We start from the raw sequence: 12507 nt of genomic DNA, 5'->3' as shown, positions 1-12507 counted from the left end.
AGGCTCTGGGTTCAACATTTCATTGGAGATGACAGGTGTGTTGACTTCACTGTTGGTCCTTTGCATTCCCCGTGTTTCAGTGGCACAGTCAGAAAAAACTGGGATGTCAAAATGTTCACTTCAACCCGAGATAGGTCAGATGCAGCTGGTGTCATCCATCCAGTAGGTGGGTGCCCAGTGGTAAAATATAGAGCATGTGTGCGTCTAATGTGGTAGTAAAAGGAGTTGAAGACTCTGTATTCAGCAGTACAGCCATCAAATCAGGACTGGGACTATGTGCTGTGCTAATATGGCTCCAGAGAGACTTCAGTGTTAATGCAACGAAAACCAAGCAAATCACAGATGAATGCTGACACAAGATGTTTAAGCCATGGGAAAATCTCCACTAATCTGAAAAATGAGTCCACACTAGAAAAACACAAATTGTAAAAAGGGAGCAGTCCAGGTATTTGAAGAGCAGCACTGAATTATTACCGCTTAAATCTGAATCATTTGAACTTTACTTTGGCGGGCACATACGAACTAGAGAGGTCAATACCAAATCTGGGCGGGAAGGGGGGTGGATCATACCAAGATTATTTAATTTGCATAGTGATGTGATTATACAGGGATCAACAACCGGCCCAGAAATTAAAATATAATTTATAGTTCTAGTATTCTCCAATTATGTATGTTTGTATTCCATTATTATCAGTTTTCTTACACGTTTTACCCAGACTGACATGGTCTGCACCGCCCCCCCTTACTACCCTCATGTGGTCTCGTCTGCCCTGCGACGGTTGGGAGAAGGACCTGGACGGGATTCTGTCGCGGTAAGGAGAAAACAACGTTATATTAAAAATTATAAAGTTATAAGTTTTACAGTTACGTTACAGTTTAACTCTTCACATTTACTCCACTCATCGCGATGAACTGCGGCCGTATCAATGAATAAATCGGCCTCTTCAGTGTAAACTCCAGCTAGCTAGCTAGCTTAGCTAATGTTAGATGACTTTGCAGGTTTGCTGCTACAGCGTCGTTACAAGTGTTTTCTTGTGCTTTTTCTCCTGCGACTCATTGAAAACGTTGTTGATACATTTTCCTCATGATCTCCTCATCATAGCCGAGGCTAGCTAAGCTGGAGTAGCTTCATGGAGCTAAATGGTTGAATAATGACATTTAAGTTCCTGTTTGCCTTATTGTTTGTCATGTCCCCATATTGAATTGAGCCTTTGCTCAGTCACCCTTGAGCAGCTCATCCAGGTGTCAGATTCTGTGTTGACGGCTGAAAGACTGTGAAACTGGTCTAGAGAGATCCAGCTTTACCTGTCCATGACTTGGGATGTGTTGTGGTTCCTTCCAGGAGCAACTAAAAGGGCCTTAACATCATGGAGGAGCTGGATGATGCTACTGTTTCAGCTCTAAATGGTATGTTTAGGTGCTGCTGCATGTGCTACATCATATTGATGTGTATTACCATCTAACTGAAGCATTGATGATGCATGATGATACTGATCTCAGAAACAGAATGTAATTCAGCTATTCTGCTATCTCCAAACTCCAAGTGTCTATTTATTGATTTAGATTTATTCTTAGATAATAGATGGAATAGCACAGACGCTGCAGTTGCACTTTATTTACCTTGTCAGGTTGATTAGTGCTAAATTTATAGGCTCAGTCCATGACTCCAGATCTAGCAGCGCCTATCACAAGGTGAGCCACACAGCCCCTGTTAATAACCACTGTCTCTCTGTTTATGAGGCTGGAATGATGACATGTTGTGTTGACAGGTCAACTCTCTGCTGTGTTGCTAGGAGACAGGGGCTATGCCTGCCAGCCTTTTCTCCTGACACCATCCACAGACCCCCAGGAAGCACATATGCATGCTTTAAAGTTCAGTTCATGTGTCCTGCAGTGGCAGAGGAGGGTGTGTTTTTATTGATTTCAATTAAAAAAACATAGATAAAGATATATGCTGTAGTTGTAAACAGATACATCTGACCAACATGTGGAGTGAACGTTCTCACATGACTGATAGTAATGAATGTTTCCTCTGAGTGAAAAGAAACTGATCAAACTCATCAAGTGATGTAGACCGGAGCAAACCAGCTGGAAGTGTGAAGACAACATTAGAATCTAGTGAAACAGATGATGATGATGATGATGATGATGATGATGAAGCTTTCAACAACAACATCAACAAACACAGACTGATATCTGTCCTGTGAGATCAGACTGGAGCTGGTGTCTTAAATCCTGTGTCCCTGGTCCTGATCACTGGACTGATCCACTCAGAGGGAAGTTGAAATATTATCACCTGACTGTCTCACCACTGACAACGTTCCTCTTTACTAATAACACATCATATTTAGAACATCCTGCTGCTTGCTCTCTGCCGGAACCTTTAGGACTGAGTCCGTGTACCCGGGGGAATCTTTTCGCCGCGCACCCTGGAGCAGACACAGACTGGACAGGTAAGAGTTCAACTCCAACCACTCACTGTTCTCACTATTGCACCAACTCCCAGCCTGACCACTGATGATCTAACAGCACACTTCTTTACAGATACTTCTTCACTCTTATGGTTTAATCTAGTGATGGAGAAACTGAAGCACTGAATCAATCTGAAGCAGTTGTGTTGAAATGGTTCAGTGTTTGGAAGCATTTGATCAAATGAAATGTGGCCACATCTGCTGGATAATATTAGACATAGCATTCACATGAAACAGGACAAAGGCTCGTGAAACACAAAGACTCTGTTGTGTTTGTTCAACAATAAAGGATCTACAGTATGTGCATCTAGAAATGCTGGATTTCTTTTTCTTTTATAGTAAATAATAATATACTTGTATGAGTTAGCCATCATATAATACTGTATGTTTTAGATGCTTTTATAAGATTGATAGAAATACAAAACAATGACTAAATAAAAAGTGAAATGCTTGTGCATCTAGGGACTGTGATGACAGTAGCTGTACTAAATGCTTGTGAGACTGGGAAGAGGATTTGGGTGGTTGACAGATTTTTATTTCAAAACCAGATCATTTCAGCAGACTTGGGTTTTAGTCTGTTCCTCTTCTTACTTATCACCTCTCCAGCTTTGGAGAAGACCCTCTCACATGGGACAGACGTTGCAGGCATGTGTAAATATTGTCTGTCAAGCTTGTACAGATTGGGATAAACTGCCGCCCTTTGCTGCCAGTATTTCATGGGTCTTCTCCTCTGGAGAGGTAGGACTCAGATAAAGACCACTGAACCTCCACTGTTTTCTGGACTCTCTGAGTTTCACCTGCAAGAAATCGGAACAGAAGAAGGTGAGATCCATTGTCTGTGTTTTTGTCTCAAAGAAGGTTTTTCTACAGACTAATGCAACCAAGCAACTCAGCAGTCCAGACGTTCCCACAGGTTGTCAGGGTCAGCCTCTTGTGTTGAGGGACCAGGGACTTCCTCTGTTGTGGACTGTAAAACAAATGGAAATCCATCCAGATGTTTGATAGAGCATATATACAAGCAATGATCAGATAAAGAGAACGCTATTAGCTGATGTTGAGGGTGTGACATGTTCTGATCTCCTCAGTCCTGCACATTCTGCTGTGACTCTGGTAACTGCCTCCTGTGCATTGGTCTGGTTGACAGATGTTATTGTTTTGAAACGTGGCTCAAGAACAGTTGCCGTTGACAGGACCTGAATGTTTTCAACACTGCACCTTGTCAATGATAAGTGCAGCAGATTTAGTCTCAGCAGCTGTGAGCATGGATGGAGTAGGGATGTGGACTTGATAGGAATGATGGGTATGAGCTTGGATGCTGACACCTTCTTCTCTACTGAAAGCTCAGTAGTAGCCAGAGACAGCGGCCCCAGAACCTCAAGGCATTCAGCCACAGCCTCGTAGTCCACACAGCTTAGTGGCACCACATCTGTTGTTAGTGATGCAAGTGCTGCTCCCACTGGCTCACGCTGCTCATGTAGACGTTGGAACATGAAGGAAGTGGAATTCCCACCACCAGGGACCATCAAGAGAGGCTGAACTGATCCACCTGAAGCCTTTTATACTGCACCTGGCAGGAGGCGGAGCTAAGGGAGGAGACCACCTGGGTTGCATTCTCAACCTTTGACTGAGGTTCAGCACATGTATAGAGTCAAAGTATCCTAACATCCATAGACTAGAACAATGTTTACCTTCTTAGAGTCAGTGATATCCAGTATGATGACCTCATGACCTCTAGGGGCTTTAGGGAGAATATTTCCCACTCTGGTGAGCTCTCCCATCCATGCTGCCAAAGTGGAGTGACCAACAGATGCACAATATGAGTTTGTCACAGATGTTCCTGTTAGTAAAACATACAACATTGTAAATGTGTTTCTTCAGACTTTGTTAGCGTAGCATCCATTTAGCCAAAAGTGGACGGTTGAGATCATTTTTCACTTTTTGCTCTATTCTACATTTCTGAGAATCTAATGACTCCACCAGTATATATGACTGACAGATGATCAGACATGTTACAGTGAAACTGAACACTGAACATCATGTTATTTAGAGAGAAAAGAAAGACTTTAAGGGAGCTTTGAACTGATTAAGACTGAAATGAAAAGGTCATGTAGTGATCCAAGGTCAGAAAGGAACCTGAAGAGGAGCATAGATGTAGAAAACCATCAGGTCAAAGCCAGACTCTGAATATATAGAAGAGTCAATGTCCTCAGTTCCTCTGAAGTCACGTCATTTAGTAGAAAGGCTGCAGCAGAACAGACGCATGCGCACTCTCCTCTGAAGACTAGTCGGTGCCAGTGCCATAGAGAGAGAGAGTTGCGACACTCCCATAGACCTCCGTTGTAAAAAATGGCGGCGCTTTTAACCGCCTACTTCCGGATTTGAAAGTCGGATTAGTTCCAAACACTGTCATTTGGGCGTTGGACGTCATTCACTTACATTGCTGCGAGTTGAGTTGTTCCAGAGCTAAGCTGCTGAAATATCGACCTCTTTTGAATTGTCAACTGTCTATATTGTATCAGAGGCCCTTTGCGATGCTTATACTAGTCTTCATTTGTATATGCACAGCGTAATTATTTATATTTTATCTTGGTTGTGTGACGTGTTGGCTGTACTTAATTTGTTGTACTGTTCCTGTTCCATGTTCACTTGGCTAGTGTACAATTTGCCCAGCGCTACTTGCTGATTCTTGATGAGATGCTGATAGATTGCTATCCCGTATGTCAAGGCATTGTCGTGACTCGTGATTTGAGCGAGGGATATTTAATTAGGAATAACGGGAATTTTAGGACTGGCGAGTTTGGCGTTGTAGTCCTGGGGGTGGCCACTCATCAGAAGAAGTGAGCTAGCTTCTAGGCGAATTCTGAACGGACCGCCATGGCAGACCTCTTTGTGTTATCACGAAGGTAGGCTAATAGCTGAATCGGAATTTATAAGCAAAATCACGGGAATCAATAGCCTAATACAGCCCAGTTGTGCTCAAATGAATATCATGAGATGTCTACCATCAGATGAATGATATGGAAAAATTAAGTTAGAGCCTCTAAAGCCAGTGCTACTACCCATGCGAACATGAACACTAAGCTTTTCCCTCCATGTAGCCTAAAACCTATCTAAGTATAAGTTTTTCGTTGTCACCCTGCCTCTCCAAATGCAAAACTGACATTAACAAAAATGCAATAATGTAATAACAGCTGAGAAAGTACTTGGGTGTGTGTTTTATTTTATATTTACCGTTCAATAATGCAATCGCTGCTGTCTGTCCCATAGAAGAACATGACAGCCAGCGCATGTTTAGGAACTAATTGGGTTTACATGAACCACGTGACAGCCATAGCGGCGACATCAAAGAGTGTCGCAACTCTCTCTCTCTATGGCTCTGGGCTGTGCTGTTTGTCTCATAGACATATATACGTAGACGCCTCATTGAGCGGGTTGGCCCGTTGTTGCGATACGTCAACGTCGCCGCCATATTGGGGGAGGCGGCTCTGTCCCGCGAACCAATACGAGTCAATGGAATGAACTTTATTAAGCGTCTTCTACAAAGTGCTGTTAATGCCTCTCATTTACATGTTCACACACAAACGTATATATTGAGGAAACCGATAGGAACCAAAAACAACGTCTGTAACATTAACACTCAGAATGTAATCAGATGTTGTTTTAAGTTCCTATCGGTTACCTCAATATATACGTTTGTGTGTGAATGTGTAAATGCTTATAGTACTTTGTAGAAGGCGCTTAATAAAGTTCATTCCATTGACTCGTATTGGTTCGCAGGACAGTGGTGGGCGGATCGATCCAAATATCGATACCAACGTTGGTATCGAGATTAATCGATACCAGTGTAATGAGATCGATACTTAAGTTTCAGTTTATCTCGTTTCATTAAAAAGGCTGTAACCTGACTCTGTCTGAATGCAGCTGCTGTCATAGAGCAGATCAGGCTAATTTTGCTCCTCCTCCCCCTTGCATGTGTTTGTTGTACCATCACGTGACTCCGCGGTGCCAGGTGACCGATCACCGCCCACCGCTACCAGCCGGGCCCGGCCAGCAGCAACGCATTACACACAGCGAGAGAAAGAGTAGGGCTGTTTGGTTGTATTTTTTGGGCCAAAAATGAATCGATAGGAAGTTGTACTATTTGTAAAAAGGCTGTAAGATATAGTGGTAACACAACAAACTTGTAAAAGCAGATGAGAATTTTTAAGTGATCATTTTGTGTTGTTTCTGAACAAAAACTTTTATTGTGATAATAAAGTATTTAATATTTAATTATAAACTATGCCCAAGTTCTGTAGCCTACTGGACTTTAACTGATTAAAAATGTCATGAAAATTCATTCAGATTTAGATTGATGGTGCATCCTTAATTTTTCAAAAGTATCGATATCGGTATCGGTATCGGTATTGGCGATACTGACCCTGTATTTACTTGGTATCGGATCGATACCAAATCTAGCAGTATCGCACACCTCTAAGAGCTGCCACCTCCAATATGGCGGCGACGTTGACTACGGTCCAGCACTCAATGAGGCGTGTATGTATATATGTCTATGATTTGTCTGGACATGTTTCATTTCTGCTAGAGACGTCATGTGACAGAAACCTGGAACATGTTTCCTCCTTCATCCAGTGTTGGAGTTTAATCATTAATATACTAATGTCAGATATACACTTTACATGCTCTTCATTCATTTGGAAGCTCTCTACGTGATGGTAGACAATGATGGACAGGTGAGATATGTTGTTATCGTTGTCATGGAGATCATTATCAGCAGTGGCGGTTCTACATTGAATTGCGCCCTGGGCGAGACCCCCCCCCCCGGCGTGCGCGCGCTTAAAGAAAAGAACATCCATGAATTGCAAATTTAAATAAACATGCCCTTCCATGCTAAGTGTCTGTCATTAGACGCTATATTAATCTATCTTTCAGGGAGGAACAATTAGCTCCTTGGTTACTGCCTCCAATTCTATGCTTGGCTCACTTTTAGTTCAGACTGGTTAAACTATGTTTTGACATGAAATAGAGTTGTAGCAAATGGGAAATGTTCATCTTTGAAACTAGCTACAGATATGAAAATTCCGTTGGCTAATGACAGGACCCAACGTGATGGAAATAAATAAGAACTGAACTTGTAACAGTTTTGTTTCAAAGAACAATCTTGAAATTAGACCTGGTGTTTGTTAAGATGAATTACTGTTGTATCAGCATTGCAAGCATCATAGTAAAAGGCTAACAAACGTACAGCAGCAGTTAACATTAGCCCTTCATTCATGACATGATACTGTAATCATACAGAGAGAACATAGCAGACCTTTATCTTTTCTTTTTCTGTCCATCTCTGTTTATTTGACACTCCACAATCAACAGATTTCCATCCTCCAACGCTGTCACTCACGACCAGAAGTCAAGACTAAACCAGTTCACCTTGGTGACCACGTCATCGTTTTGTATTACCTAGTTTTATTTGGCCATTTCACATAATTCATAAAAACAGAAACGTGCAGGAATTATAGGCCTGTATTTATAATATTAGGAATGAAATGTGCCCCCCCCACGTCCGTTCCACTTGGGAGAGACCCAGAGGTGAACTGTCCCCCGCGCCCCCCTCCCCTTTCCCTTTCTCACACACAGCTTCTATGCACGGCACCTTCTCAGCAGCAGGGGCGCCTGCAGCTGCAGGGGTCGACAATTTGCCAGTTCCCCACACACTTATGACAAATACTAGAAAACCACGTAGCGGCGCAGATTTATTTGTTTATTTTTTTTTTCCCAAGTGCTCGTGCTGCCCCCCTTGTGTCTTGAAAAAATGCCGCCCCGGGCAGCTGCCCGGTTCGCCCGTGCCTAAAACCGCTACTGATTATCAATGACACTCAGAACGTCTCTTTACTTTCAGTTTGTAGTGACTCAGTTCTTTATGGTTTCGTTATCGCCCGTTGCTCCACCTCCACCTCTGTTGCTCCACCTTCCTGGTTTATAGAGACAGACGAGTCGTCACCGTCAGAGACTTTCAGTTTTATTTCAGTTTTATTTCAGTTTTCTTTCAACCTTCCACTGAATGTGATCTAGTCAGGTTGATAGATTGAAGTCAGGAAAACAGAGGAGGAAGAAGAAGACAAGATGGCTGCTGTTACATCTGCGTCTCTCTGCATGACTTTACTGAGCGTCGTCCTGTCTGTCTCTGCTGGTGAGTTGAAACCAAAGCGTCTTTAGCTCTGACATGTTCAGGAGACAACGTAGAGTCTGACTGGATCTAGAATCAGGGCTCTCAAGTTTTCAACTTGTCTTTCAGGACAAAAACCAAAAAGTAGAAAAAGACATTTGTCCATAAGTGTCCCCTTGAACAGCACTGGTCTTTGTCTCCTGTGTTAGTTCCAAGTGATGAAGTGAAACAATTACCTGATGTCTCCACTTCCAGTTCTTCTTTGACGTGTGTGCGTTCAATCACAGCATTCGCGTGCATTTGTGGAAGGCGTGGTTACGGTGCTACTGTTTTCGCCTGGCAACAGAAATCCTATTTTGTGATTGGCTGATAGGTCGCTGGTTCAAACAGAGCAGTCTGCCTTCTCCTCATCCATTCAGAGATTATTAATTTCCTCTCTGTTATTTCCTCTAATGCTCTTTAGTTGATCCTTCGTCTTGTCTTCCTGTTTACTGCTCACCGTCTGTTCTAACTGCTTCTAAAACATAATGTGTAAAATGATCCCATCATTCTGTGTTACATAGTTTTAGACAACTTCATTCCAAGTCATGACCAAGTCTGAAACTTCTTTTACTCTTTTACTTACTTCTTTTAGGAGACAGTGAAAATAAATCCTTAGATTTAGTTTAGTTTACTTTCAGAGTCAGACTGCTGCACCTGACACAAACTGGATGAACAGATGTCAGATAAATCTTCAAGATTACCAACACTAGAGAGAAGAGACGAGACAGACTCCAGACGAGGTTGCCTTAAGGATCTTTTCCTTGCAGCAAGGAGAGGACACAATGACATTAGCCTAGCCTATAACACAGTGAGCTCTGTCCATCTGTCAGTGACATCTATATTTATACTCCTGTGCACGTGACTCATAAGTGGGTGTAGACGTCTCTGTGGTTAAGTGAATATTGTCATATATGTTTGAGAATCAGAGAACATGTTAACTTTTCTATCAACAGGTGTGAAAGTATGAGGAAACTGAACGTCTTTATCAGAGTGAAGCTGAATGTAGAGAGAGACACACCTGGCCCCTCCCTCTCTTCACCTGTCAGAGGAAAGCTGACACTGTCTTCACAAACGTGGCTTCAGAGAAGTGTTGTCAGAGAGTCAGTAGATGATCAGCTGCTGTGAGCCTTAGTTTGACAGGAAGATGAAGACGGTGGTGGTGTTTGTGATCCTCGTTCACGGTAAGATATCTTCTTCCTGGATCTGATTCTCACTTCAGTCTGACATCATTTCTCTCACGTCTGTCTCTTTAAAGAAAGTCAGTGATGACCTGTTTCAACTTTGATTAGTTCTGAGTTTGTCTGTGAGGGACACGTCCAGAAGCAGAGTCTGATGTTCTGTTCACGTGGACTGTTTCTAATCACTGCTGTAAATGTAAAATCACATCAAGAAAGAAAGAATCAAACAGATTGAAGGTGAGCTCAGAGCTAACGACTGCTTGATGATCTGGCTGCAGATCAGGACTTCACTGTTGGACACAAACATTTACAAATGTCAATGTGTTTGAAAGTCAAACTGTCAGCTAGTGACTTCTTCATGGGGGGATGTTGACGACTAGTGTCCTCATCCAGATGCCACATTACTGAGAACAAGCAACAGAGACATATTAAAGGTTAAGAAATGTTAACCTTATTAAACAGCAGCTGTTTTCATTCACCCTATCTATCCTGATGTTTCCAGTGGTGAATGTGGGACAGGTTTTCAGTGACTGGAACAAACTGAATGTCCTGGTCTGGACTTCACAGCCTCCGTCCTGTTTATTTCTGTCTCTAGACAAAAGTCTGAACATTCACACATTAACAACAGGTCAGTCTTCAGATGGGTTCTTACTGGAATCAACACAAATGATCCAAAGCTTTCTGAGCAGCACAGAGGACAGAACGTTGACTATCACATGTCTGGATGTATCAGATGATCAGAGAACAGTCGGTCCAGTCTTCTGTTCCTGACATTGTGAACTGGAACCAGGTCAGAGGTTAACTATCAAACACAAACACAGTGAGCTACGGTGTCCTGGAGTGGACAGAAAGACAAACATCTGTAGAATGAGGCCATGTTTCCTAAGCTGAGTGCTAGAAATGCTAGAAAGAAGACAAGAGAACAGAGCATTGACTTTGGACCCAGCCCCCCTGGACCTTATGGACAAGCAGACCATGAACATGAAGGATGTTTCTCAGTAACATCTTGCTCCAATCAGTAGATGTTCTCTCTGTGTTTGCTGCATGTTAGCTTCCTAGTGTTCCAGACTTGTAAATCTGTGAAAGCAAGAAGCCATCTCTGAATACTTGATATGAATAACACGGTTGGAGTTCTAGTTTGGACGTTAAGACAGTTTGTGGTTTAGATTGGTGCTGTTAAAGAAGAGATGTGTCTCTGTGTTAGTATCAGGACCAGAGGAGGCCTTTTACTGATGGAGTGTAGTGCAGAGATCAGTCCTGAGAGATGGTGCACCATGAGTTCATTCATCAGTTAGAGCTAAAAATCATCTTCTGCTTGACTGAACTCTAAACTGTTCCAGGACTGGAGTAGAGGACAGACCTGATCAACACAATCTTACAAATGTCATTACTCATTACTTTGAGCAAGAGAGGAAGTTTTTCAGCCAAATCTATGAAAACTGTCAAAACACATTCAATGATCTGTTCTTTGACTTCAGTCTGTGAATGAAATGTAGTTTTTCATTGACTGACTGATAGTTCAACTGGTTTCTCTGGTCCCTGCAGATAATGTGACCTACAGTCAGTCATGTGTCAAGTCAAACCCACAGCATGCAGCTGATTTGTGTCTCTCTCTGTGTGTCCTCTCAGTTTCCCAGCATGCCCTGGCAGGTGTGGTGCAGGTGAATGAGGGGGCGGAGTCTGTCCTGCTACCCTGCCACTACTTGGGTTATTTACCTGAGGACCCCACAGTGATTTGGACCAGGAACGATCTCAGTCCCAAATCTGTCCACAAACGAGGAGAAACAGATGAAGTTGAAGGTCAGAACCAGGTTTACAGGGGGAGGACATCGATGACGCCTGATGCTCTAGACACTGGAGACTTCAGCCTCACTCTGACAAAACCCCACCTCTCTGACAGCGGCAGCTACACCTGCTCCATCAGTGGTGGAAGACGAGAAGAGAGAGTGACAGACGTACATCTACAGGTCAAAGGTCAGAAACAAACCTCAACATGTGGTTTCACAGGAAAACAAAGACTCAAGGCCAAACAGTTTCTGGTCTTTCCAGTAGAAAATCAAAGTGGTGATCAGGAGCTGATGAAGAGTTCTGGTTCAGTCTGGTCACATATCAGAACGTTGCCCCTGAGCTGAAGAACAATCTACAGATATTTAACTAAATCCACCAGGAACTCTGGACCGTGTATTAAACATGTTAGGCTGCTTCAGTTCCTCCATGTGACAGTTATTATTAAACCAGCTGATTCATGTTTCTGTCTCTCAGTTTCCCAGCATACCCTGACTGTGGAGGTGGTGGAGGGGGCGGAGTCAGTCCTGTTGCCCTGTCAAGACTCTTCTATTCCTCTTCATCCCACAGTGGAGTGGATCCGCTACGACCTCAGTCCTTCAACCGTCCACCAGCATCAGAGGACAGGTGATGAACTGAAAAACCAAAACCAGCTTTACAGCGACCGAACATCCATGAAGACTGACGCTCTGACAACTGGAGACCTCAGCCTGAATCTGAGGAAACCCCGTCTCTCTGACAGCGCAACCTACATCTGCTCCATCAGAGCGTTTGGAGACGAACGGAGACTGGCAGCCGTAGAGCTGCAGGTCAAAGGTCAGCAATAAACACTACCACTGTAAACAGCTGTATACTGTATGATCACACA

At 43.1% G+C, this 12507-nt stretch overlaps 1 protein-coding gene across 1 annotated transcript in view; it reads left to right on the top strand.

Annotated features, from left to right (window-relative positions):
• Positions 1-8591: 8591 nt before the first annotated feature.
• Positions 8592-12507, top strand: part of LOC311485584 (butyrophilin-like protein 2) — a gene marked incomplete at its 5' end in the record, with an annotated part of 44544 nt that continues 40628 nt past the window's right edge. Inside the window, 3 exons of the mRNA XM_084541109.1 lie at positions 8592-8658; positions 11484-11828; positions 12117-12455. Coding sequence (XP_084397235.1) covers positions 8592-8658; positions 11484-11828; positions 12117-12455 — 751 coding nt within the window. The remainder of the gene's footprint in view (positions 8659-11483; positions 11829-12116; positions 12456-12507) is intronic.

Source organism: Chelon labrosus (genome assembly GCF_963514085.1).
Source record: "Chelon labrosus genome assembly, chromosome: 1".
In the NCBI taxonomy this organism is placed as follows: Eukaryota; Metazoa; Chordata; class Actinopteri; order Mugiliformes; family Mugilidae; genus Chelon; species Chelon labrosus.
The sequence above is the reverse complement of the archived record's forward strand: the minus strand, read 5'-3'. Positions and strand labels throughout refer to the sequence as shown.